Genomic DNA, 26,765 nt, shown 5'->3' on the forward strand with positions numbered 1-26,765 from the left:
AATCAATCTCGCTATTTTAAAATCAGGTTACGTTAAAAAGCCAGGGATGCTGGGCCGTAATTACTTGCGCGATGCCTCCAACAAAGATTTCTCTTCTTTGCTAAGATGGTTGCTAAGACTTCTTAAGATGGACTAAGACGGCTGTCGAGCTGATCCCGTTTAAAAAAAAAAAGTTTTGAAATATTGTCTAAAAGACCAGTATCACAATCCATTTGTGCAATAGAGCAACGCCTGGCGCATAATTTCACGGAGATTTACTCGCCGTGTCATCTCTCAGGGCTCACGCGGACTATGTCTTCCCCTCGTCTTTTTTCCTGTCCAAATCAAAGCGCACGAGTTGACTCCGCGGAGATAAATGTGAAGGTAGTTGCGAGAAAATGAATGGATAGTGGGACAAATCCTGACAGAGCAGCGGTCAAACGCCATTAGTCACAGGTCTTAGCCCACAGGCTTAGGGATTCACCTCTTTTGGTGCATCTGACAGAAGAGAGCGTCTGTCCCAATAAAAGCCTCCGAGGAGAAATCCTTTTGTTCGCACCTTTTCTCGTTTTATAATATATTTTATCAGTAGGCGTTGGCCATTTTACCCCTGCTGTTTAGCAGCGAAACTTGAAAGCTTGTGCTTTGCCATAGCACATTAAACCTTATCCACGTGTGGCGCAGCATGTACTCTGACCCAGCTCCTCACACAATTCCTTTTTTTTTTTTTTTTACTCTATGCAACCTGTGAAGCCTAATTCAGTCAAGCATGGAGGAAAGAAATGTTGTCTAGAATTGTTATTCCGGATAATTCTATCCATTTATTTATCTAACAGCATAACAGAGAGGCTGACAACAATACAGATTGTTCTTTATTTGGTAGTATTTTCTTGTATACAGTAGTCTAATGTTTTTTGCTTAATTTACAACTTCGAACAAAATCGTTTTACATCGTAGCTATCCTGCGTTAACATTTTTATTTGCTTGTTTTGCAAACGCCGTTAATAGACCACACAGTAAATGTCTTCATTTGCAACCCTGTCAATGCTACTGAGATTTCAGATTTTTTTTATAAATGATAATTGAGATGAAAGGTTAATTTCACAGGTTGTAACCGAGCACTATTTTATTTCTAAGCTTGCAGTTAAAAGTATTATAAACCACCCCACCTACCTGTTAATTATATTGTTTTTTTAAAGCCTGTTTTTTTTTTTGCTTGAATTTATTATGTTTCAAGGCGTAATGCCTGTTTTGCGTTTCGTAGGCAAAACAGAGCGTGTTGGCTAAACATAACGGCATGACTACGGTGATGATTAACTATAGACAGTGTTGGGTTTTTTTTCGTAAAAGGACGTTGTCTGCGGTTTGCTTGTGGTGTCTAATCCAATCCGAATTTCTTCTGTCCAATCAGGACGCGCCGCCTCTAGAGTAAACGGAACTCACGTGGAGAATTTGGTTGAACTTCATTGTTAGAGCTGTCACCCATGAAAAGGCTTCTCCAGCGGTCCCCTATAAAACCCCTGGAAAAGAGAGGGACGGGCAAGAGCTCCTTCATTCTGCCCTCTCGGACTCTAATCTACGCAAGCCTCCGCAGCGAGAGAGTAACAGCACGTGAATTCCTCGCTGTCATTTTCTACGAAAAACGGTGCAATGATGTTGCCAAGTGTTATTGCGCCACCTGCTATGTATCCGAACTTCCTGCGGCCCTCGGCGGCTCTTTCTTTGCCTCCCACTTTACAGTCGGCGTTCACCGCGCACTCGAGCTTTCTGGTGGAGGACCTGTTGCGGATCAGCAGACCTGCCACCTTCATGCACAGGAGCATCCCGTCTCCGAGTGCATCTCCTCCGGCCGCAGGAGCCACAGCTCTGAACAGCTCCGCGGTCCGCGTCGCCATGTCTACATCTTTGCCAAAAAGATCAAGCTCTCCGCAAACATCAATTTCAAACGACCCGAATTACTTGAAGTTTGGAGTGAATGCGATTCTCGCGTCAACGACGCGAAACGGTAAGTTTCTCTTGTGTTTGTAAACCAGCAACTTCGTAGTGTTGATAAAGCATGAAAAAGAGTAACCGTCTTGAATGATTTCTTTAAAATACGCTTGTTAGGAACTTGGCGACGCATTTATGTCACGTTCAACATGTACATTTCATTTAATTAAATTTCGCTTTATTTTGTGTCATAGCTTCACCACCACCTTCAGTGCAAGGGATGAATGCGAAAACATTTCCATTCCCATGTTTTGACGGCTCATTCCACCCATTCATCAGAGCATCGTATTTCCCAGGTGGGTTCCTTAAAAAAAATCGCCGTGTCATTTCTTAATTCGGTCAAACTGATGGGCCTTCAGAATCTGCTTCCAATGCTGGAATTTGTAGGACATTGTGGAATCAGTCTCGCTAATTTGATGCCCTATTTAGCAAACGCAGTGACTGCTGACATTTTGCACCGCTTCCCCTAATCCACAAATTAGCCGGAATTGTCATGGTCCCAATTTAAGGCGGGTCCGCTCTCACAAGCAAACTGTTGGCGTCTCTTCATCGCTGCCTTTTCCCACCGAGCCAGTGTACTTAGTTACTGATTGGCAACAATGCTTTCAGCACCATGACCAATTGGTCAGCTCCCTCCGGGCAGCCACACACAGACCCGTCGTTGACTTAAGCATGCTGCTGATAGGCATTTACCAGTCATGGACTAATTCCCCTATTAGCTTCTATTCAGTGTTTCAATATTCTCACAAGACCACATAGAGTGTGGGGAGTCTTCACGGGACGTCCAAGCAAAAGTTTCGGTCTCATGTAGCAGCATGAAAATTGCTTAACATGGTGTAGTAGTCTTAATTAGGCCGCTGTGTAGTAGCAACCTGAATGGATTATGAAAGTTTCTTCAAAGTCGCTCCAAGCAACGCAACGACTGCGAAAACTGTATTTGTATATTGGTTAAAGCTAAGTATACTTAGCAATAAAAGTGGGTCTATTTTTGAGTTAAGCTTCATGTCCATCAATCCAATGAATGCGGGCTACAAATAGCCTTGTGGATCGTGCACTCATTCAGACCGACGATAATAGACTGATTCTTTTCACCGCGGTGTGAATACGTCAACAAAACAACTTGAGCAGCATGAATGGCTTTTCGTGTCCATTTAATGAAAATATTTGGGGGCAAACATAGTCCCCCGCCATCAGTATTCTCAAAATGTCCCTGGCATGCCGTTGTGTTTAGTTTTTAAGTGTAAATCTCTTTTGTGGCCGTAATATATGGCTTTAGTGGCCTGTCCTAAGCCTTTTTCAGTCAGTTCATTACTACACAATTACCGTCCACGCTTCATTAGCACCTCTATCTTTCACTGGAGCGCTCTGAATGACTGCTCGCCCTTGTTACCATACCAATGCTTTTGGGAACCAAGCAATGTGCTAATTAGCTTCCTCGTTCCGTATCACTCAAACGGTTTGGTTTTTAAAAAAACATTAAAGCCCAACTTTCGTTCCAAGCCCAAAGACCGCTTCCTGTTCTTAGAAAAGACTCGCATCGGCTCATTTTCAGAGAAACGCCGATTTTGAAAGAGTTTGTTCGGTTGTTTCTCACAGCGTCGTCTTCAGCCGTGCCCATCCCCGGAACTTTCGCGTGGCCCCTCACGGCTCGAGGGAAGCCGAGGAGAGGGATGCTTCGACGGGCCGTGTTCTCCGACGTGCAGCGAAAAGCGCTGGAGAAGATGTTTCAGAAACAGAAGTACATCAGCAAACCAGACAGGAAGAAACTGGCGACGAAACTCGGCCTCAAAGACTCCCAGGTAAGCTAACGCTGCCCTCAGATGTGTGTCGTAGCTTTGCGGGTGTCTGAGGTAAACCGGTGCGCTCACGTCTCGCGAACTCTTTCCCGCCAGGTTAAAATTTGGTTCCAAAACCGAAGAATGAAATGGCGCAATTCCAAAGAAAGGGAGCTTCTGTCGTCAGGAGGTTGCAGGGAACAAACGTTACCGACGAAAATGAACCCCAATCCTGACCTGAGCGACGTCGGAAAAAAGTTTGAAACGGAAGCGGTCCTGAGTGAAAGCCCGCGCGCGCCTTTCTTTGAGCCGCGCGGGGATCACGAGCTCAACGTAGATTTACATTTCACTTCGCCGTCCATCTCCAGCAGGCACTCAGACTTCTCAGAATCAGAGGACGAGGAAATAACCGTGTCGTAATCATTAAGCAGATCGAACAAATTCATGCTTATGCACAAAACTGGAGGGAAACTTTGAAAAAAGTGGTCTTGTTTGACACGGTAGTTGTGTGAACTGTATAGGAAACCTTTCAGTTAAAGAGAGAACGTCGTAACCGCTGCATTTTTGGCAGCGTTTTGTATGAATATTTTGTATGGAATTTTTATACCAAGATTATTATAATCTTTCATAATGATTTGGGATACTTTGTCTATAATCTTAAATACGTAGATGACATATTTCTAACTTAAAATCTTATATTATTTTGTATACTGATGTTTGTTTGTTTTGTTTGTTTTTGTTTTTGTAAACATTTTGTAAAAAATGTATATACATGTGAAAAAATATTTTTACAAATTAAAAATCCAAAGTAAAATACCAACATTTTCTGCCTTGAAATGAACACATAAGCATATTTGGATGTATATGATTTTGGGCCAAAAGCAATATTCTTTACCCAAAAGCAATATTTGCATTTATTTTGACAAACTACTTAAGTTAAAAAATTAAAAATGGATCAGATTTTTAAAATAATATTAGAATATTATTACTATTATATAATTATTATCAGACCTGCCAATAAGATCAGTGAAAAAGTGTCACTACTTGCTCACCTCTTCCACAATTAACTACTTTTTCTGACAATTTGCCACTGAATAACTGACAAAAAGTCAATAGTTGGAGAGGAAAATAACCACATTTATTCCGAAAGTCACATGCAATCACTAAATTGACATTAAAACATACAATTAAACATGAACAACTTTACATAAAACAATTCCTTTGAAAGATTACACAATAAAAACAAGAGGCAAATATTTACAATATATTACAACTAAAAATATACACAAACTCAATCAAAATTCAGTCTTGTTTTTTAAAATGATCAGCAATTTAGGGGAAAGTATACACCATTTGCCTTTTTTTTATTATTTTTTTTAAATTATGAACTTATTTCATTGTTTTCCACACAAAGTTTTCACGTGTTAAAGAAAAAAATCTTGGCCATACTTAAAGTACAGCAAATTATTTGGTGAGATCTAACAGAAAAAAATTGAGTCAAGAAATACTGTATAAGGTCTTCCATTAAAACATGTTCTAGGAAATTATTTTAAAAGGAACCTTTGAAAATGACTCATTCTAGTTAAACAAAATGCAATCTTTAAAATAAGACATCTCTCAGTAATCTATTTGGACTTAAACATTTAAACACTTGCCACATTAGCGAGACACACTAACCCCCAATATTCAGACTAAAGCTCGTCACACAGCCAAATCATTTTAAATGAATGACTGCTCAAAGATCTTCAGACCATAATTATTCAAATAATTTCATCCCATTATTCCTCCCCTCAACAAGTGTTTTTAGATAAACATCCTCTTACACTGAACAAAGCAGAGTCATTTTCTGCAGCTGTCCCGGTAGAATTATAAGAATCTATAAAAGTGTAGTCAGTTTTGGTTTCAAGTCTTCTTGATATAAAAAGTATTGTAATAATGCCACTATATATTGTCCGCAGTGGTATTCAGTGGTTTATTCATTGAGATTGTTTGGTAAAACATTTTCTGCTATTGACTACAATTTTTTACCACAGATTCTGTTGTGATGAAGTTAAATATTCTAACAATATTGCATAGAGAATATTGTAATAGATAAAGAGGCACAAACTATGCTCCTGGCACAAAATTAGCTTTAATATTATCAATACTTTCCCAAACTGCGTTTTATGTTATGCAAGTGTTACCAAAACACTTTTTTTGTTGGAAAAAGCAACCACGACACAGTTCGTATTTTACTATATATCTCTGTTAGGTCCCACAGATAGTGCACCACTGGAAGGCTATAATGTCCTTGCATTACTTGCATTTGTATAAAGCTACAGATCTTTATAAGCTAGCCTGTCTCATCAAGTATCGTAAGGCGTTATTATAAAGTTCAGCACCAAAGTTGTTCATAAAAGTCACCCAACATTAGATACTATTTAGGAAGTTTAATACAGGACTGATAATAAACATGAGTTGGCAACGGTCTTGGTTGGAGTTGCTACATCTCAACTAGGATCTGCTTTCAGAACACATCTACACCCCCATCTAGTGTCCATTTCAGGAAATGGCGATTAAACATTTTGAACATGTTTTGTCTTGGCTGTGATGTGACTTACTGAACAATAATGATTTTTCAGGGTTTCCAGCACCCTGTTTTTACAGGTTACCAGCACCTTTGTAGATTCACGTACAAGACGAATCTGATTATTAAAAAGTCTCAGAAGAGTCCAGCGTGTCATCTTGGTGACTGTTGCTGGTAGAATCGCTGTCGTAGCTCTCTGTCCCTGCGCAGTGAGCCGTCTCCTTCAGCCTCAGTAACATATTCATCTGTGGTAATAGGAACAGGATATCACATGGTAACTCTTCATAAATAACAACTGCGTAGATGCAGGTTATACACTCACCAGTGGGTCTTCAGATTTTCCCTGAGCGGGCTGCTTGCCTGGACTGCCCTCCTGAGATATATTGTACCCGTCGAAGCCTACGTCCTCCGGCCGAAGGCGCAGCAGGGAATGCCACTCGTGTTGCTGTGGACTTGCCACCCAAGGGAAGCTCTCCATCACCCACTTTGCCGGGTCTTCCCATGCTGCCTTGCGTCCGTACATCTGCGCAACAAACAGACAATTAGTCGTCGGTTTGCTTTAGCGTCTCATTGCTGTAACGACGGGCGGCGCCTTACCTGCAGCCCTTCTCTAACAGCCTCCAGCATGTAGGGGATGATGGAGTAGTTCCACAGATCCGTGAACCACACTCTTGAGCCTTCAACATCCATTGGGCAGGACAAAAAGAGTCGAGGCCCTGTGGAGGACAAATGTTTCACATCAATATATTAAGCCTGAAAAAAAGATGAAAAAATCTAATTGTGAATGGCTGTTTCCATACTCACCAATTGTGACATCAGAAGAACTATGTGTTTCCAGGAAGCGGTTGAGATGATGCCAAACGCATGGGATCCACTCAATAATCTTAACTAGCTCGCCGTTCCTCACGCGACTGCTGATCTCGGTCTCCAGAAGCTTCCTTCGCAGGTACCGACCCAGAAAACCTTTCAGTGGCTCCATATGATTGGCACATAAAACCCATCTGAAATAAGAGACCAAGAACAAGACTGGATTCAACTCTACATGGGCTATTATAAGCTTGAGCAAAATAAAAGTTCTTGCAGGACCTCTTGTGGAGAGCTGAGGTATAGCAATTAGCTATTGCCATATATGCTATAATACATATATAATACATACAATAATCCAATTTTATATATATATATATATATATATATATATATATATATATATATATATATATATACACATTATATACATACATTATATACATTAATTAAATTAGTAAAATATAATTATTAATATCGTTATAAATATTATAGAATACTAGCACATTAAAATCTGAATGAGATGATACCTGAAATTATGATGAAGCTGTAGATTTGGAGTGGGTGATGAGGTTTGATTCATGGTTCCAATGATGTAAGGACTGTGAGAAAATAAAATAATGAAACATACATAATGGAATCTACCGCGGAAGATGAAAATGTAAACAAAAAAATCTGAATTTTCACAGTTCGAATTCTAGCCACAGTCTGTTGTGTTGCTCACCACTGGTGGTTCTTGCAGTTAAGCAGGCCGTTGAAAATCTCAGCTAGTGAGGTGACATGGTGAAGGTTATCTAGTATAAGCACCACAGGTATGTCAGCAGCACGTCCACTGGTTTTACACTGATCTGTCAGGTTGGACAAGTACTGCTTCAGCTCCTGTAAAAAAACACACTGTGCATTATTACCAGAAAAAGAACAAATCAGCCACCTACAATTTATCACCGTCTACAAAGAAAATTAAGAATAAAAATCCTAAAAAAGGATATAAAATTGTCATTAAGTTTTGTATTCTTCATTCAGTCATATTAACTGACCTTAGTAGTTTTGTTATCAACATTGAAAGTGGCGATTGCTTGATGTTCCAGCTGTTTTCCCTCTTTTAGGACCATGTACTCGGCCAGTCTGCTGGCTAGAAAGCTCTTCCCTGTCCCAGAAGGCCCAGAAAAGATGATTCGTCTGTGCTCCTCCAGCTGAGAGATGTATCGCTGCAAAACTGGCTTCGGAATGAGCGTCTCGAACGCCAAACTGTCCTCGCTATTGACAGACAGGTCTGCAGACAATGAGACAAGGCTTCTGTCGTGAGGAAACTGTCAGAGACCTGAGTCGTCCATGTATTTCAATGGTGTGCTGTCATGTTTTCGAGACTAGTTACGTCTGAAAGAGCAATAGCAATACCTTTCAGCTTGACAGAGATGGTGTCGCTTTCTCCCACAAGATAACCGCACGGCAGAAGTTCTGGCGTATCTGCATCGCTGGAGCGATGGATGTCTGCGATGCTGTACTCCATCACACTGTCAGTGTTCAGACCCAGCTGTGTGACAGGATCCACGTAGATAATATATTCCTGTTGGAAGCGACAGAAACATAAGGTTTTGGCTTAAAGTCTCTTAAGGTCTCTAAACTCTACGTAAAAGAGTATCTGTACCTTAAAGAGTCTTCTGACTACACCATCGAGGACATCCCATTTGGTTTTTCCACTGACGCCAATGCAGCCCAGCAAGAACTGAGAAGGTCTGCACTCCTGCCAAAAGCAGCACAAAGTGTTTGAAGTGACACTGATGAGATCAGTGAGTTATTTTAGCTGAAAAACCTCGAGTTGTACCTCTTTCCACTCTGGATCATTCTCCAGACTGACCACAACCTTCACATGCTGTCCCTCTTTCCAGGAACTTCCATCTCCACTGTCTTCTAGCAACATATCTATAATTCAACAAAGAATTTTAATAATTTACAATGCCACAAAAAATATATATATATATTTTATAAGTTAAGAGTTTTTTTCTACCTAAGCTGGTGGATTCTGTGAGGCTGAGTTGAGAAGAAAGGCCCACAGAAGAAGGGGAGATGGACATCTGAGAAGGAGCTCTGCTACCACTGCCTCGGCTCTCCAACTTTAATCTGTCATTCTCCACTTTCAGCCTCTCAATCTCAATCTGATAGGATAAAACGGATTTTATGACAGAATAAAGTTAAAAAAATGGCATCCACATATAACATATTGAATGTATAAGCATGTATTAACGAAGTCATTCCAAACCCATATGAGTTTCATTTCCAGAACACAAATTAAGATATTTTTGATGAAATCCAAGAGCTTTCTGACTTGCATAGACAGCAACGCAACTGAAACTTTCAAGGCCCAGAGCGGTAGTGAGGACTAAAATAGTCCATGTAAGATCATGAACTATCTTTTCAAACATATTGTCTTGTTAAAGCAGATGCTCACTTGCATGCGGTTCATGGATTCTCGTAGTTGGTCCAGTTGGTGGGCGGAGCTGAGAGCCTCCAGTCTGATGTCTGTGAGTTTCATTTCTTTATCACGCAGATCACTCCGCAACTGCATGACTGTTTCCGCCTCGCTGTCCGTACACTCTGAAATCCTGTGGCAAACACATAATAGCAAACATTAAAGAAAACAATAAAGGTTCATTTAAAACACATCAGCTGAACAAAACAAAAAGAAAACAAATGCGAACGAATAAGAAAACGGTAAAACAAAACACAAAAAATAAGCAAAAAAATTAAACACAAACACAAAACAAACGATACAAAATATTTTATTCAAACCAATAAAATAAATGATTGTGGTGTTTGTTTGTAAGATTTGTAAGTTCGTTGTTTTGTAATTTGAAAAAAATCACAAACCATTAAATATTGATTAACAGTTTCCATCAATGAACTGTGAAAGTAGTGCATGAATCAGAAATAACAACAATACCTAATTATTTATGAATCAGGGCATATAGTGTTTTAAAGCTGTTAATTGTTCAGAAACATTAATGTAGGAGTCATTGGTTGAACATCTGTTCTTGGCATTTTATTCAGGCAACTGATCATCAGAGATTGAGAAATATTGGTATTGTTTGTGCCTTTCCCTTTACCGTGCCAGTGAGGCAGACCTCATGGATTTGCTGCTACAGCCCCAGACAGGCCCGTGTGCAGGCAGCGAGGACAGTTGAGGACTATGAACATACACATATCAACCGTGAGAGAAACTCTACGTGTGTTCCACGTTGCATTGGACATTTATGAAATTGAGAGTTACTCTGTAGCAACATAAAATTTGGGTGTGTTTAACTTTTTAGTTTACAAAATGGGTGGTATTTTCCAAAAACACTAGTTCTAGACTAAATCATGCTGTAAATGGTGCTTGTCTGTTATAAATCTTTCTTCCATCCAAAATGTGCCTTAAGGAGTTTCCAGAAAATCAAATATTTAAAAAAAACCCACTTGTTTAACCCAAATCAAAGCCAAAAGGAATCAGGCTATTATTATAGAAAAATAAGAAATAGTAATGCATTATTAATAATAATAATAATAATGGTATTATTATTATTATTATTATTATTACTATTATTATTAAAATAAGACAAAATAACTTAGATACTTAAATAATACATTTATACATTTATAACAACAACAACACTTGTTTATAAATAATTAATAGTAATAAATTATAATTTAGAAATTATATAAAACATTAATTTACAGTAGTGATTACGTAAAAATAAATAAATATACAATAATAATAAATTTTATTTGTATTATTGTTGTTGTTGATGTGAGAAGTTTAATAGATACATTAATAATAATAATAACAATAATACACAATTATAAACAAAAAATATATGTACAGATATTATCATAATAATTTATTAAAATAAGTTATGAATTAATACATTTTATTATTATACAAATACATGCATAATAATATTTTGGTATAATTATTATTGTATAATGTTGGTATAATTATGCAATGATAATTTACAATAAAATATTAATGAAAATAAATAGACATATAATAATGATAATAAAATTGTACTGGTATTATTGATGATTTGAGGATCTTACAGGGAGTTTGAGTGGGAGTTGCGTATCATGGGCGAAGAGGCCGTCGAGCAGTTATACGGGAGTTTGGGTGAAGATGGCAGAGAAGAGTCCGTCATCTCTTCAATGTCCGAGTGAGAGGACGCCGATTTAGGAGACTTTTTCTTCCCAAATGCTTGTTTAAAGGAGCTCCTCAGCTGTGGGGAAAAAACAAACCTGTTACCACGAAACCTTCCACACACATCTGTAAGTAGTTAGTATACTTTTTTAAAGTTTATCTTGACAAACTATCCCTTTAAAACACTCTAGAAATATAAAAAATATATTACGAAAGAGTCGTTCATCCCACCTTACCTCATACACCTTTACCATAACGTGAAAGCACAGGGAAAGTCAGACAAAAAACAATTCAGCACCATGTATCTAAATCACCACTCGCTCAGTTGGGGGATTTTATAACAAAACTGCAAAATATGTTTTGGATCACGGATTCTGAAGGAAGGGAGATGACCTGCACGACATAAATTTGATAAATCTAGTTATGAAAAACACTGGTTCTAGCTCTAAAACTACAGAACGACAACAAGGTTAGCTTTGCATACGTAGTTATCGGGTAATTTTCCTCCACCAGACGATACAGCCTGAAGGACAAAATAAATAAATACATTTATGCTATTGATAACTGACATTTACCCTACACTCAAAACAAATAGTGCTGTCAAATGATTAATCACGATTAATTGCATCCAAAATAATAATATTTGTGTGTGCGCTGTGTGTATATTCATCACAAATGTGTAAATACATACACATGCATGTATATATTTAAGAAAAATGTGTTGCTCATATATTAAATATATAATATAAATTATATGACTATTATTATATACATGTAAATATAAAAAAGTATGTGTGTTTATTAGTGCTGGGCAATGATTAATCATGGTTACTTCCACCTAAAATAAAAGTTTTTGTGTACATAATATATGTGTATGTAATTTTATGTTGTATATATGAATATTCACAAAAATGTTACGTGAAATGTATTTATGTATCAAAAATCATATTGCTATAAATATATACATGTAAATAATGTTTTTATATATACATTATAAATATACAAAGTACACACACATATAATATGTAAATAAAAACTTTTATATTAGATGTGATTAATCGCAATTAACCATTTGAAACAAACTCATAAAGCCAAGAATATCACCCACAGTTTAATCCACTAAGGTACTACTAAGACACAAGTATTCACCTTTCCTCCACCACATGTAGGCTGATGACATGAAAAATCCACACAAAAAAAGCAAATGCAGCATTAAAATTGTTAAAACGAATAAATAATCCAGTCTAGCACAGATCTGACTCTAACTAGTCTGTTCGATCTCGGAGAGAACCTTGTTTTGGGGGAACAGAAGGTATTTTAGCACTGGAGGGATGGGTTTGAACACTCACCCAGTTTTTCTTCTTCTTCTTGTTCTTTGCATCCAGCTCCAGGTTGCTGCCAATGCTGGAGTGGCTGGTGGCGCTGGTCATGCTGGAGACGCTGTCCGATGAGGGCTGCCTGTGGATACGCAGCTCTCGCTGGGATTGAGGCGACCCGTTGACAGAATCAAGAGAAACTGAGGGAGGGAAAGAAAAAAATCGAATGAAGCGCGGGCAATGCACGCGACACTGTTTATTTTTAGTTATCGAGAGCTCACCCTTGCGGTTCGTCAGTGTCGGGTCCGGTGTGTTAATGACTCCATTGATTGTGGCTTGAGTCGCCGAGTTCTGCTTTTGAAGGAGCTCAATAGTCTTCCTCAAGTCATTCAGCTCCGTGTCCTGCAAAAAGTGACATTAAACACTATTAAATTTGGTTTTAATCATTTTTAGAGACCAAATGGGACATTATTTAGACTCTCTATATAAAGCGGTTTTCCTCAAAGAGATGTATTTTGGTTTATAAAACGTTACGAGGAGATTCTCATCGTCACAAAAGTAATAAAACACATAGCCTTTCTCATATACACCTTCTGTTCTGCCGTCGTTGTCAGACTCTGCAGCCGGATGGTCATGTTTCCTAAACTCTGCTCAAAAGCCGCCACAAGGTGAGCCTAAGGACACAACACAATTTCATTTACAAAGTAAATCAGTTTTATTTTATTAAGCAAAATGCCATAAATGGACAAAGACTCAGAGCAGTAACAGAATTAAACCAGATGTTGAGCAGTCAACTAAAGTATGATCGCGTTTCTGGAAAAATGTGGGTCGCAGCTTGTCAGTAATAGATCCAAAAATGTCTGTGAGACTGAGTTTTGTGATAAAGACAAGCTGTGGCTTGAACTCGGGATGTTAAGCTGACATTTAGAGGATAAAGTAATGGGTAAAAACATAATAGCCGGTTTGAATACTGACATCCTCACCTAATGTCAACAAAAACAAAAAAACAGATGCATAAATACAGAAATGTTTGATGTAAATAAATACAAAATACAAATAGTAAAAATAAAACGACAAAATGATAACACTAATGCTTTCAAATTATTAATTGCAATAAATAAAATTTTATTTGACATAATGTGTGTGTACTGTGTATATTTATTATGTATAAATACATGCACTCACATACAGCATATATTTTGCATATATTTACATGAATATATTTAAATTTTTTATATGATATATAAATATATATAATATTTTTCTTGAATAGATACATGCATTTGTTTGTATTTCTACAGCATGCACGTAATAAATATACACAGCACACACGCACATATTATATAAATATTTATGTAATTTGGGCTCATAGTGTTTAACAGCACCTGCTGTCTGTGGATGTGAACACAAACACTAAGAGAACAATTAAACCTATAATCATCTTATTTGAGAAAACCACGGTCAAATACACTTTGATTGCATATTAAAACATTAATTCAACTGTTAAAGCTTTATGCATGCATTTTATTCCCACCATTTTTGATAGTATATTTGCATTATATCGTAAAAGTACAGAATACATCAAAATTCAGTCAAACCAGAATTTATTAAGTGCTATGAATTATTAACGATACATATAAGTTGTTAATAACCTAAACTAATATATAATCAATAATAAATTCATTTGATTGTTTTTGATTAATGACATTTAAACAAACACATGCTTTTTCAAACATCTGTTAAATAAAACAAACTGTTTTGATTGTTTAATACCGTATATAGTGATATTTTCTGAGACGATTATCATACAGTGAAAACCTTATACATGATATGATAAACAACAGATGAATACCTAGAGTCACACACACAATCCTCAAACTAATTAGCATCACAAACTCCCTCAGGTTAACATCATGCTAAACAACCAGCCTTAAAGTTCAGACATCTTCAGCCCACCTCAGTGAATTCTCGCTTCCTCCATTTACTCTGCTTCTTTGAGCTGCCGCTGCGGTTCTTTCTATGCCTGAGAGGCTTTGGTTTAGTCTTCTCACAGACCCTCTTCAATGATGGGTAATGATTCAGAGGATGCCAAGTAACTGCTCGACCAGGGCTAGCCTTGCCAGTCAGCATCTTTGGGGTGACGAACTGCCTACGTACTGAGGACGGCGCGTACCTTAGATTCTGCTCAACTGTGGCCGCCAAAATTGAGCAACCACACTCGTACGCAACACAAAAAGCCTATCATATGCAACATGAGCCGATAATCAAGGGACTGGAGATCTGGATGACTTCCATCGGAGGGAGTCAGAGGTTTGTGTTTGGGCATGTGCTGTTTCAAACATCAGATAACCCCCCGATATAGCTTCCTCAAAGGGTTTTCGTCCAAGCGGAAGAGCAGTTGGTGCATCTGTGTTTGCGTAAAACACTTTAACACACTCCCAGAAGGGCAAAAACCTCTAGTTTTGTTTGTGAAACCCGTATGATATCTGACGGAGGGATGGGGGTTTTAGGATGTGACGATTCATTAGTTTGTGGCGGCCAAATGCAGGCTGTCATATCTGTTTTATTGAGCAAATAATTCCACTTAAAAGGTACACCGCACACATATACACACAAAATCACACTCAATCTTACTCAATACAGTGCAGGCAGTCGGAAACGTTGAGACCGTACCATGTTACAAATCCAAACCAGTTATATAACTACTAACAACATCTTTGAATCACTATTGAGCATATATATATATATATATATATATATATATATATATATATATATATATATATATATTATATAGATAAAATGTAGCAGATGTTCTTGACTGGCTTTTTAAATGAATAAAGATAACTGTGTCTATACTAAATTGAAAAAATATAATACACACACATTTTTAAATGACAAACAGTATACATAAAGTATATATTTATAAAATATTTGTATGCATGTACAGTAGTCAACTATTGAAGTGAATCAAAAGTTCGTCTCAGTTGTCCTAAGACAAGAACGCCTTTTGGTTTTAGGTTTTAGGACAATTTCTGTGAAAGTTTTTGATCCAATTCAAATGTTGACTACTGTATATACATTTAGGCTATACATCTATTTTATTATATTTTATAGAAATAAATGTAATAAATAAACAACATTTATTCTTAAATATATACATGCATGTGTTTGTATTTATATATACATAATAATCATACACAATACAACACTCATATTGTATAAAATATTTGCAATTAATCGCTTGACATAGCACTAATATATTATACTGTGTGATATATATACTGTGTGTGCGTATATATATATATATATATATATATAATCATAATTTTTATCATTTTATTTTAGTAATTGTGACTTCTTATCTCCTGGTTGAATCTTTACATCTCAGTGTCACGTTTTATCAAATACAGAATTAATCTCAATGATGCTTGAGCTTGTGCAGATTTTTGAAATCGAATGAAAGCAAGTTCAAGAAAAGAAGTGATTCTGTGTTCATATATTGTGGTTAGTAGTGCCAAAACGGCCGTCCAGTTTACTCACATTGGCGCTGAGCTGTGTTGTGAGCGCCGAGACCTTCTCTTGCGACGCATCCAGTTCCCTCCGCAGCTTTCGGATCTAAACAAACATTAAATTCAGTTATTCAAACACAAGCTGACTTCTGATGCTAATGTCAGACCAGTTTGTGGTTTCTCATATAATAATGTGCTAAGGAGGGACTAGCCCTTGATCAGCATGAAAGGGAAACTTTGGTTGCAGACATAAAACACAAAGATTAAAGAGTAGATATCAAGGACAGTTACCACGAAGACCGTCATGACAAACACAGACATTTTCAAAGGTTTACATCAAAGTGTGTTTAAAATTACAAACCAGCTGAGAAAAACAGTGTTTTGGACAGTCTGCAGGCTTCCATGCGCAACACAGTCAATAATTTACATTATAAGAAATAAGGGATGCTGTTCTCACCTCCGTTTGAGCTTTTTCCTCGGGCTAGAAAAATGGATAAAGAAGAAAAGATTAATGGTTTGGAATAAAAAAAAATTTTGAGCTTCTGTGTAAAGAAAGACACTTGAGAGAAAGAAGTCACTAAGTCATCATGAAGATTTTGTGTTATTACCTTCACATGATAAATGCAGTTTAAACATGGGCTAATTTCTCTTATCTGTAACTTAACTGCTTGTGATTTCTCATTAAGTCTTACATTTATGACTATAAAGTCTATTGACTTTAACAGTGAACCTCTACATAAGTTTTTATGGCTGACTTGTAAGTTTGTAAAGCTAACAAAAGTATCACAAAACAACAAATCAACTTTAGCATTTAGCATCAATTCAAAATCTTTGATTTACCGTAGAGTAAACTGATGATGTGCTGGAGACTAGAGACAAAGATGAGCCATGAACTGTGAAGAGAAGAAAAATACAGTTAAAATAAACCCTTTGTTGCATTCCAGTAGCACTGAAAAACTAGCATGAAAAACTAGCAAAATAAACTAGCACATATTGAAACACCATAAAGTGCTTCAAGTGGGCTATTGTTTAATCAAAAATCTTTCTGATAATTTATACATGCAAGTATGTTTTTTCTTGATGCGTTATTGCCAAACCAAAAACAAAAGGAAACAAAAATGTGCCAAAGCAAATATACTGTTTCTGTATGAAAGGGTATTCAACTTGCCCTTGTGATACAAGGTTATAAATCACCTTTATCACATATTTGCAAAGAATTATGAGTTTTTGTGTTCCTCTCCTTGTATTTTCAAAATGTAAAAAAAAAACAGTCAAGTGGTGCTTAAAGTAAAGGGATCAGTCTATATATGACTAATCTCAAGGAACAAATGGTTTCTTCATGGTCCAGAGAAATTGCTGAAGGGGATTTTTAGCCCTAGACAAGAATGACAATTTAAACAAAAGCTAAAATTTTGCAGCCATTACTCAAGTCTTTATGGTCACAAACTTGCAGAAATAATTTAAATGCTGATTTGGTGTTCATAAACATTTTAGATTTTTAACAATGTTGAAAACAGCTGGGCTGCTTAATATTTTTGTGGAAAACCTTGATATATTTTTTTTCGGGATACTTTAAAGAATGAAAAATTCAAAAGAACGGCATTTATTTAAATCTTTAGTAACATTAGTAATGCCTTTTAATTTCAGCACCATGATAACAACAAAACACCACAGTTTTACCATGGTGCCACCAAAGTGCTTTTAAAGCTCTGCAGTGCACATTAATTTCACTAAATACAAATTTATTTAACGGCAATTCCTCTCCGAGCCAACTTTTTTTCCTTTTTAAGCCAATAACAAACAGACTGGGCAAAAATATCCTTTTAAAATCTGCATTAGGCTGAAGACATGCATCACTGCGAACAGCAACTGTTGTTCTTTTTACAAGCCTGAACACAACTGCTTAAGTTCACTGGCACATCGAAATCAACACCATCACTACCTTACAAAGACATGAATCATGAATGCAAAAAGCAAAAGAGCCTTGGGACAAGTGGTGTTGAGCCAGTGCAGGCGAGTTAATCATCAAATCAACATTAACTGTGGGGTAAAGGCTGCCAGGCCAACAAAGCCGCTCTTTGTTTGTTTATGCTTTGGCGCAAATAAGGACGCACGTTACAGCCTGACGTTGTCGAAAACACTAACATTAATGACAACCTATCATTTAGTTATTAGCTAATGGAACAATGCAGGTCTATTTCCTTATTTCCAAAACATGACGTTATGAATTAAGCTATGATTGTAAATTCTGACAGCAGACAGAAAGAAAGCATTCAAATGATACCATCACATTTGGTCTCCTCACGAACACCAAAGTACACAAATATTGCACAAATTCACGATCGTTTATTTAGATCTATCTGATCTCTCACCTTCCTCCAGGCCCTCACGGAATGATCCGGAGGTGCTCATAGTGCGGCTCTTTTCCTCCAGGCTCATCGAGGAGTTCCTCAGACGTGGGTCGCTGTAGGGGTCACACAGGTTGTCATGATTGCCCTGACCGTTGGTGCCGCGCAAAGTTCCAGTGCCTGGATTGTCAACACAGGGATCAGGGTTAAAAAAACACTAAGAATGAACCTAATGACATGAATGTGCATTCAAATTCACAATAATAGACTAGTGGATATTTTAGTTAAAACATAAAAACTTAAATTGCTATTGAAACTGACAATTCTAAAAATAAAACTTATAACTTAAAACACAATTTCAACTTTAAATTTAGTATTGGGTAATAATCCAAATGTCTAAAATAATATTTAGCATTTGAGTGATACCGATATATCAGTAATTATTTTCACATTATTGCTGATAACCAATAAATGTCTGATGTTAAAATGTATACTATTTTGTCTAAAAGACAAAAAATAAAACCTAAAAAACATTTTTTAAGCATTATGATGCATTGTGTGAAAAAGAGATATCCATGGATATAATTTTTTAACTAAACAATCAACTGATAAGATTACATAATGTATATTACATTTATCGGTATCGGTTGAGAAAATTATAATTATATATAAACACACACCGAACAATATTTTGTAACAGTATATTGTGCATTTTAGTGTAAACCCTACAATGTTTTCTTGTGTTTACCAAGTGTGCTAAAGTTGAAGCGTGTGCCGGAGGGCGAGCTGAGTGCAGAGGCAGGGGTGTAGGGGGAAGAGCCAATTGAATCTGGGAGCCCAACAGCTGAGTGTGAGCGTAGCCAATCACGGGCCTCTTCGTGACCTTTGACCTGAGGCACATGGCCATACCTGCAGGTTTTAAAACAAGTGTATGTAAGTCTGTGAAATAGAGTGTTGTTTTTCACATTCGCATGAATGTTCTCTTGAAAACAGCTCCAAGATAAATGTCACAATGCCAGGATAAGCACAGCTATCCAATCTACGGCGGGTAACAGAAAACCCAAATCCACAGCTCCAAGCTCTCATGATTATTTGCATACTACAATATTTAACCAGGTCAGCAGGTACATGCAAAGTAAATACCATCTTGTGTACTAAACCAATCAAAACCCAGTTAAAACAAACTGCACTGACATATTAGAAATATATTGCTATACTACTGACATAATCAGAGCTCTAGAAAATGAGTAGGGAGTCACTGGCTCATAAAATAAAAATACATAAAATAAAAAATAAAATAAATAAAGGAATGTCTCATTACACAAAATCTGTTATGAACAAGAAACATTTCTCTGTTTTAAATCTGACATAAATAAAAAAAAAAAGATGGGTTGTTTAGTGAGGGAGCCATCTGAACACTCAGAAATGACTCACTCAATTCAGAATTGAATTTTGTGAATGTTTTGATTAAAAACAATCAGTTAAAAAATATATATTTCAAGGAATAACATAAAGAACATGAGAGGAACAAAACTAAGTACTGAGTTTTCCTGTTTATATTTTTCCATTTAAATGACTGTTACTGTTATTTTTTGTAGTTTTTTGGAGCCCTGACCATAATGCACACAAGCAAGACAAGCAAGACAAAACTAACCATTTGACCACAAAGATAGCTTTACCTGTCCTGTTTCCGTGGGAGTGTGTTGCGGGTAAATTTAGGGCTAGCAGAGGGGGAGGAGTGAGGGCTAGAGAAGGGTTCGCAGACAAAACAAAAGGAGGCAGATAAAAGTGACAGAAAAGGGAGACGAGATAATGAAATGATTAAAGAGAAATAGGTGAAAAGAAAGATAGATCATCACCAGAGATATAAGCCATACTTTCAAGTCATAAACAGCTGAAAGAATCAGATGTGTTGACGTGAAGTTCAACAATCAGTTTCTCACCTGTCTGATAGGCCAGTTCGGGCGCTGTTGGTCCGATTAAGACATAAATCTCCCTTTCCCAAGGAAACGTCATTGGAGTCACTAGCAATGTGACTGGAGTTCAATCCATCCCTGCCTCCCCAAGGGGAGAAAGCTGATCCTGGGTTGGAGGTCATGGAGGAAAGGGTCTGCTCTCCATGACCCCCAGAGGGCAGTGTCAGGCTCTCACTATAAACTGGGCCGTCGCTGCCTCCGCTGCTGACAGATGGTGTGTTTACAGAACCATTGTGCTGGATGGACGTGGCATGAGGATTGGAGATGATGGTGGAGTTTTTCATGTTCTCCACGGTGGTGACCGGAGCTTGCTTGTTGCAAGATTTGCTACCAAAGATTCTGGATGCAAAGGGGAGAAAGACATTCAACAATAATATAAAAAAATTGACAATTGCAACAAAAACATAAATTCTGTGACAATAACTGAAAATTTTGGTTGCATCATAGTAGACTGAATGCCACTCTACTCCATCACAAACAAATGACTCTCATCAAACGTTTTTTTCAATCAGTCAAAAAAAAAAACTTTCATGAAATGGTCTCATACTCAGTAAAAATAAATCTTATGAACCAGTTCTTTTTAATGAGTCAGTGAAAAAAGATTTATGAAACTGTCTCAAACTCGCTTACAAGATAAGTTACAAGATAGGGAAGGGGAAATGTAATATAGTGCAGGCTGCAATAACCAAATTGTAAACAAAATGTTTTTTTATCATTAATGCATTACTCAAAAAGACTCACAAACTTTGAGTTTGACAACTATTACTGAGATCACAATTAAGACCTTCACTGAATCATGAGTCAGTTTTTGGTTATATTCAAAATGAACTAGGAAATGTAGTGTATATTTTTGGTTTGTATTCTTTAAAAAAAGTAGATAAATAGGTTCCAACTGAAGAGACAAGAATCACTTTTATTGTTTTTTGTTGATCACTGACTGCAAAATGGAATTGAGCGTCATACTGAGGGTGTCACAATAGTCCCCAGGAAGGCCACTGTTCTACAAAATTTAACTCCAGTCCTAGTTAAACAACTCTGAACCATTTGTCAGGTCTTTAGACTCACTAATGACCTCCAAGCAAGGGTGCTGGAGTAGCTAAAATCTGTAGGTCACTAGCCATCCAGGATGGACACCCCTGTTCTTCACAAAGAAAAATATGAGATAAGAAAAGTCTGGCACCTCTGATATTTCTCATTACTTCATGGACTGCCTAGTCTGATAACATCTGTCTATCTGTAGTCTGGTTCTACTGACTAGGAGAGCAATCAGTCAGAGCTAGCAAGCTAATCAGCTAGAACAAACACTGGCCTCTTGGTCTGTGCCATGTCTTACAGAAACATCAAGAAGCCCAAGGAAAATGCATTTGTGGTGGCCAGAAGACGCCTTTCAAGCCTCAGAATCTCTACCAACATCAAATCGCTCAGATAAACAGTGAGTTCTGTGAAGGCCGTCCAGCACCCAAGGAGTAGAATATTCTGGAACTACAGCCCAGCTGAGAACTGCTGTATAAATATTTGAGGGACCTAAAATGGTGCTTTCATCCACATCAAGTAAAAATCATGCCTTGCAAAATACATTTTTCATCAACAGTCTACATCAGCTAAACTCCGAGAACTTACCTACGAAGGGTTGGCGAGGACATTTCTGAATACTTTCCTCCCGCCTGCCGTCCAGCTTGGCACCCCGTCTGGGTAGTTGAGCTAGTCTTAAGTACCTGGCTCTCCACATCGGAAAAGATACCCTTTTCTCGATCTGTCTGGTTAGTAGTTCCAATTGGAGACTTGACGAAATTGCGACTTTTAGGATTGGGAAGCGTCGCAGTACCTTTATTGCAAAAACTAGCATCAAGGTTTGTGTTATTAGAGCGGTTAGAACAGCGAGCCGTTCCGGTTCGATTAGGCCTTGGTAAACTACGGTACTGAAGAGTCGTCCGAGCACTTGGAGGAAGGTATCCATCATCAACAGTTGTCTGACGACTCAAAATTCGATTTCCAGAAAACCCAACCGATTTAGGTATCCTTCCCACTGTTGCAGAGCCACTAGTCACCACAGCTCCACTCGCAGTTATTGTCGCCATTGCACCCGGAGCCTTCTTGAAGCCAAAAGTGCTGGTTGGGGTGCGTGAGGTCGAACTGAGGGGAGGTTTCTTGGTATCATCAGTTGAGGAGTGGGTGCCATTGGAACGTCCTTTCTCTGACACTTTGGCATCGTCGGTCTTACCTGTGGGATGAACAACGACATAAACTGTCAAGCACAAAATAAAATCATGTTTTAGTACAGTTTTGAATATAGTAGCATGGTCCGTGTCAGGACTCGTCTGAACATAAACCTCAGCAAAAAAGCACAGAACACCACACATAAGACAATGTAGGTGTTATAGTGCAATGTGATGTGATCTCTGATCAGATAATACACCTCTGTGGCTTTTATGCCTCAGGAAATCACATGAAAACAGAGACGTGGCTCAGTCAGTATTGTTACTCCTATCTAAAACTATTTAAAATGATCTATTTAAAATAAAGCTGGACTAAAATAAACTAAAAATATTAGACGATAAGGTGATAAGAACTTAAATGTCATTAAAAAACTGTATGACTTACTTTCTTAAAACATGCTTTTGTACTTCATTGATATTTATTTAATAAAAATAAAACACATTCATCAGAATATATTCTTTTGTGTTCCAAAAAAGGTTGGTAAAAACATGATATGAAACATGACTATCTAAACCATTACCAGGTGTTTTGAGTGAGCTGCAGTTCGTCGGTGTTGTAGATTTTGTCCGCGGAGAGGTGACGCCCACCTGGGTGGTCATTCCCCGCCTCCAAGAGCCTGTCTGGGATATTGTAGGTGTCTTGCGACCCATCAAGCTCCGTTCTGATTCGTCTGAGAAATCGGAGGACCTGTGATTCCATTTAGTTGTGGTCTCCATTTTGTTGGCACCGTCAGAGCTGCCTTCTGAACATTTAAGATCGTTGTTGGACCAGTTGGGGTTGTGTTTCACTGCAGAGTGCTTCTCTGCATCCGTCTGGAGCTGAAAGAGAGAAAGCAAGATCATTAACTGCAAAGAAATTTTCTGAACTTCTGAACTTTAAAAGCAATATAAAACAAATTCTATGTTCTTTGCAAACAAGTATAACTGTCTATTGGGGAGTACATTAAAATTGGTAGTTTTCCAGCGGGGCTACAAGGGGGTGCCAGAGTGTCTGTGGGGGATTTTTTTAGGGCTGTCAAAGCTAATTTGTATTTATGAAATATAAATAAATAAAATATGTTTAACATTGTGATTTGAATAATACATATAATAGCAAATTATATAAGAATTTCATTTAAGAACTATTATAAGATTAATTATATGATTAATTTAATTACTTTAATTCCATTGGTAGCACTAGTTTTAACTGTTAAAAAATAAAAACAGCTTGTGGAAAAAATATAATAAAGAGTGTGCCAGATGGTTTGTGAGCAGAGTATAAATTGTTGTTACATTAATATAAAAATATAAGTACTGTATATTACATAAATATATGCTTGCTTTTAAATTTAAGAGTCATCATATTTGAGAGTCCTTAACATAAAAGTAAATAAAATGACACTGGACATTGGATATGCTCAAATATATTATACAATATCTTTAAAGAGCCAACTCGCCCATTACATGACCTTGTAATGTATGTATCCAAGATGACATCATCCCCTTTTAGAAAGCTGCTACTGAAAATCCTCATAAAAATTATTGCAAGGGAAAGAATGTTAATAGCCTCCAGTTGTTATCAGGCCAATTCCAAAACATTGTTATCTCAATGCCGATACAATAAATCCTTCCTCCACTCCAGCCCGAAGAATGAGGGGAGACTATATAGGGGAAAAGTACAAGGGTGTGGAAGTGAAAGGTGGCAGATGTTTGGCTTCGGATGCACTTTTGGGTCATGGCTCTAATCTCTTTGAATTTGAAAGCGTGTTTATGTCTTTTAGAATTGAAAAGGAGCTTAGTTATTTGAAATAAAACAAATGTTAACTGAAAAAAATTAAATGAATGAGAAAAGAACAAATTTTAGCTAGTAGCCAAAGTGACTTTTTTTCGATAAAGTTTAACTTCATGTAGTAAAAAAACTACAGCTAGTGCTGTCAAACAATTAATGGTATCCAAAATAAATGTTTTTGTTAATAAAATGAACTACAACTAAAATAAAAATGTAATCAAAACCACAAAAAACAATAATAATTAATACAAATTACTTTAAAAATGTTAAATAAAATTAAAAACTAATTGAAAATGTATCTAAAAAAACTACAATCATTCCTCAGTGATACTAAACTAATTCTATGCACTGGAAACCGCTGGGGCTTTTTGAAGAACCAAAATCAAAAACAAATGGAGAAAATCATCTGCGAAGATAAATATGGAAGACTGAAGATAAATAAGGTCATGGAACAACACCAATGCACAAACCGATAAGCCCTAGGTGTGGAAAAAGTTACTGGCCCACAACCCAGTGTGCCACGTCTGGATTAAAGATCTCATCTTGTTAGAACAGGCGAGACAGACGCTGTATCTTTGCTTCACTGTACTGGCCCATTTGCTCAGCATATGTTAACCTGCTTTGAGCTTGTAAAGATGATCAATCACCGGGGCAGAGTTGAGTCAGTCCGCTGACTCACGCTCACAGACTGCACAGGCTAGTTCTGATAAGAGCCCACCAATGTTTCATCGAATCAAAAGGGACAATGAAGCAACAGAACCGCCCCCAAAGCAGTTCTGTAAATGTGCAGGCCTGTTTTTGATTGCATATAATGATAACCAGAGATGGCGAATCAAATTAAGCGGCTTTTTAACAGTTCAGTGAGATATTTATAAGACTACTACATTTCAATGTGTATCTTTGCATGGGTGTTTCTTTAAAGTCAAGCACTTTTATGTCCCAAATCTTGATTGTTATTAAAATTAACACATTTTAGAGATTTTCTTTTTTATAAAGATCTAAAAAGATGTACAATGCATACACCTTTTATGTTTACCAATAGGTACTACATTTACCAATACATATACCAATACACATACACATATCTCATTTATTAATGAAAAATAACAAATTTAAACCTTTTATACAAAGGGACAGTCTTCAGAAATTCTCTTCAGAAATGTTTGCACAGTTCCTTTTGATCGATTTATGTCATTTTAAAATTTAAAAATGGATATATAAAATGTGTATATATATATATATATATATATATATATATATATATATATATATATATATATATATATATATATATATATATAGTATATATATAAACACATACAAAAATTCTGTGTGCAAGGACCATAGTTGTTTCAATCTTAACACTTAAAAAATCCATAATTAAAATATAAATTATTACTTATTTGAAACAATGACAGACAATCAAATATAACAATAAAAGTTCATTTTATGAAAATCATTTCCATAAATGAAAACTGAATGATGTTTTGAAGTTATTTCTCATGCGAGCTTCTGCAGATGTTTCTGCTTCTGCTTCATGAGGTTCTGGTATCAATGACTGACCTGTTCATCCACGTCTCTGTGTGGGACAGATGGGGTGTTGACGTAGGAGCTAAGGGACGAGCTGGTGTTGAGGTCATCTGTGTCTAAGGTGTCACTGATCCCGCTGCTGACTGAGCTGCTGTCGTCCCAACTGAGAACAAAGAGAAAACAGAGCTACGGTGAAATAAATAAAGTAAAAAGAGCACCCCAAGAGATAAAACCGAATTCATGGATGCAGGCTCTTCGGCGTAATATGGAAAATGCAGATGTAAAGAGTGGGAATGGAAGGAAAGGTAAGCAAAAACAGCATCTGTGGAGAGTCATGAAGTCTGCACAGGGACAGTCTGAGCATAAAAACCTGCATTCCCATCATGCTTGGAACATTAGGAGCGTCTCTCTGCTCCTCAAAACTTGTTTTAATTAGCTCTGCGCCTCAAATTCTCAATGCGCTCTGCTTTGCTTTTCCCCGTTTCCCACAGTGTTCCTGTCTGACGAAATCCATTAGGATGCTCAGCAGGGCTCAACCAAAATCATATGGGCCAAAGACACAGTTGAAAAACACAGTTGTGAGATAGAGTTGTGCGATTATACATTTTGTAAATGTGTTGTCAAAAGATTAATCACAGATATATCTATCTATCTATCTATCTATCTACATCAGGCTAAAACCACTTTCAGGCAATAAAATATTTGTATTTTTAATAGGTATGTTATATTTTTAAACCTACTGAAAGTCACAGCTAAGATATTATATACATTTTTACATTCATGAAATTAGCTACACACAATTGTGCTACTTCTAAAAA

The 26,765-nt window shown here is 37.0% G+C and overlaps 2 protein-coding genes across 5 annotated transcripts in view; one reads left to right on the forward strand and one right to left on the reverse strand.

The window, feature by feature from the left end:
* Window positions 1–1,331: 1,331 nt before the first annotated feature.
* Window positions 1,332–4,543, forward strand: dbx1b (developing brain homeobox 1b). The gene is made up of 4 exons (XM_043228508.1): window positions 1,332–1,984; window positions 2,163–2,264; window positions 3,565–3,767; window positions 3,861–4,543. Exons 1-4 carry the CDS (start codon window positions 1,630–1,632, stop codon window positions 4,161–4,163), a joined length of 963 nt encoding a protein of 320 aa, XP_043084443.1. The 5' UTR covers window positions 1,332–1,629; the 3' UTR covers window positions 4,164–4,543.
* Window positions 4,544–4,859: 316 nt separating this feature from the next.
* The window catches only part of nav2b (neuron navigator 2b), a 58,012-nt gene continuing 36,106 nt past the window's right edge, over window positions 4,860–26,765 (reverse strand). For 2 of the 4 annotated variants that reach the window (XM_043228376.1, XM_043228373.1), the window contains 27 exons: window positions 25,981–26,110; window positions 23,171–23,468; window positions 22,054–22,654; window positions 20,401–20,772; window positions 20,137–20,202; window positions 19,206–19,366; window positions 18,482–18,637; window positions 16,950–17,002; window positions 16,567–16,590; window positions 16,141–16,215; window positions 13,188–13,271; window positions 12,879–12,999; window positions 12,631–12,797; window positions 11,188–11,360; window positions 10,218–10,298; window positions 9,563–9,716; window positions 9,122–9,269; window positions 8,939–9,036; window positions 8,762–8,857; window positions 8,512–8,680; window positions 8,151–8,386; window positions 7,838–7,992; window positions 7,644–7,715; window positions 7,114–7,310; window positions 6,907–7,025; window positions 6,632–6,832; window positions 4,860–6,554 (listed from right to left, as the gene is read on the reverse strand). In XM_043228376.1, the coding sequence (XP_043084311.1) occupies window positions 6,435–6,554; window positions 6,632–6,832; window positions 6,907–7,025; window positions 7,114–7,310; window positions 7,644–7,715; window positions 7,838–7,992; window positions 8,151–8,386; window positions 8,512–8,680; window positions 8,762–8,857; window positions 8,939–9,036; window positions 9,122–9,269; window positions 9,563–9,716; window positions 10,218–10,298; window positions 11,188–11,360; window positions 12,631–12,797; window positions 12,879–12,999; window positions 13,188–13,271; window positions 16,141–16,215; window positions 16,567–16,590; window positions 16,950–17,002; window positions 18,482–18,637; window positions 19,206–19,366; window positions 20,137–20,202; window positions 20,401–20,772; window positions 22,054–22,654; window positions 23,171–23,468; window positions 25,981–26,110 (4,327 nt within the window). In that variant the 3' untranslated portion in view covers window positions 4,860–6,434. The remainder of the gene's footprint in view (window positions 6,555–6,631; window positions 6,833–6,906; window positions 7,026–7,113; window positions 7,311–7,643; window positions 7,716–7,837; window positions 7,993–8,150; window positions 8,387–8,511; window positions 8,681–8,761; window positions 8,858–8,938; window positions 9,037–9,121; window positions 9,270–9,562; window positions 9,717–10,217; window positions 10,299–11,187; window positions 11,361–12,630; window positions 12,798–12,878; window positions 13,000–13,187; window positions 13,272–16,140; window positions 16,216–16,566; window positions 16,591–16,949; window positions 17,003–18,481; window positions 18,638–19,205; window positions 19,367–20,136; window positions 20,203–20,400; window positions 20,773–22,053; window positions 22,655–23,170; window positions 23,469–25,980; window positions 26,111–26,765) is intronic. The other 2 variants (XM_043228374.1, XM_043228375.1) reach the window with 2 other exon arrangements.

This window comes from Puntigrus tetrazona, chromosome 25 (assembly GCF_018831695.1).
Source record: "Puntigrus tetrazona isolate hp1 chromosome 25, ASM1883169v1, whole genome shotgun sequence".
NCBI classification, from domain to species: domain Eukaryota; kingdom Metazoa; phylum Chordata; class Actinopteri; order Cypriniformes; family Cyprinidae; genus Puntigrus; species Puntigrus tetrazona.

Coding starts and splice junctions, on each gene's coding strand:
- dbx1b (XM_043228508.1), top strand. CDS start 1,630: ATGATGTTGCCAAGTGTTATTGCGCCACCTGCTATGTATCCGAACTTC. Junction 2,265..3,564: donor CAGAGCATCGTATTTCCCAG/GTGGGTTCCTTA, acceptor TGTTTCTCACAG/CGTCGTCTTCAGCCGTGCCC. Junction 3,768..3,860: donor TCGGCCTCAAAGACTCCCAG/GTAAGCTAACGC, acceptor CTTTCCCGCCAG/GTTAAAATTTGGTTCCAAAA.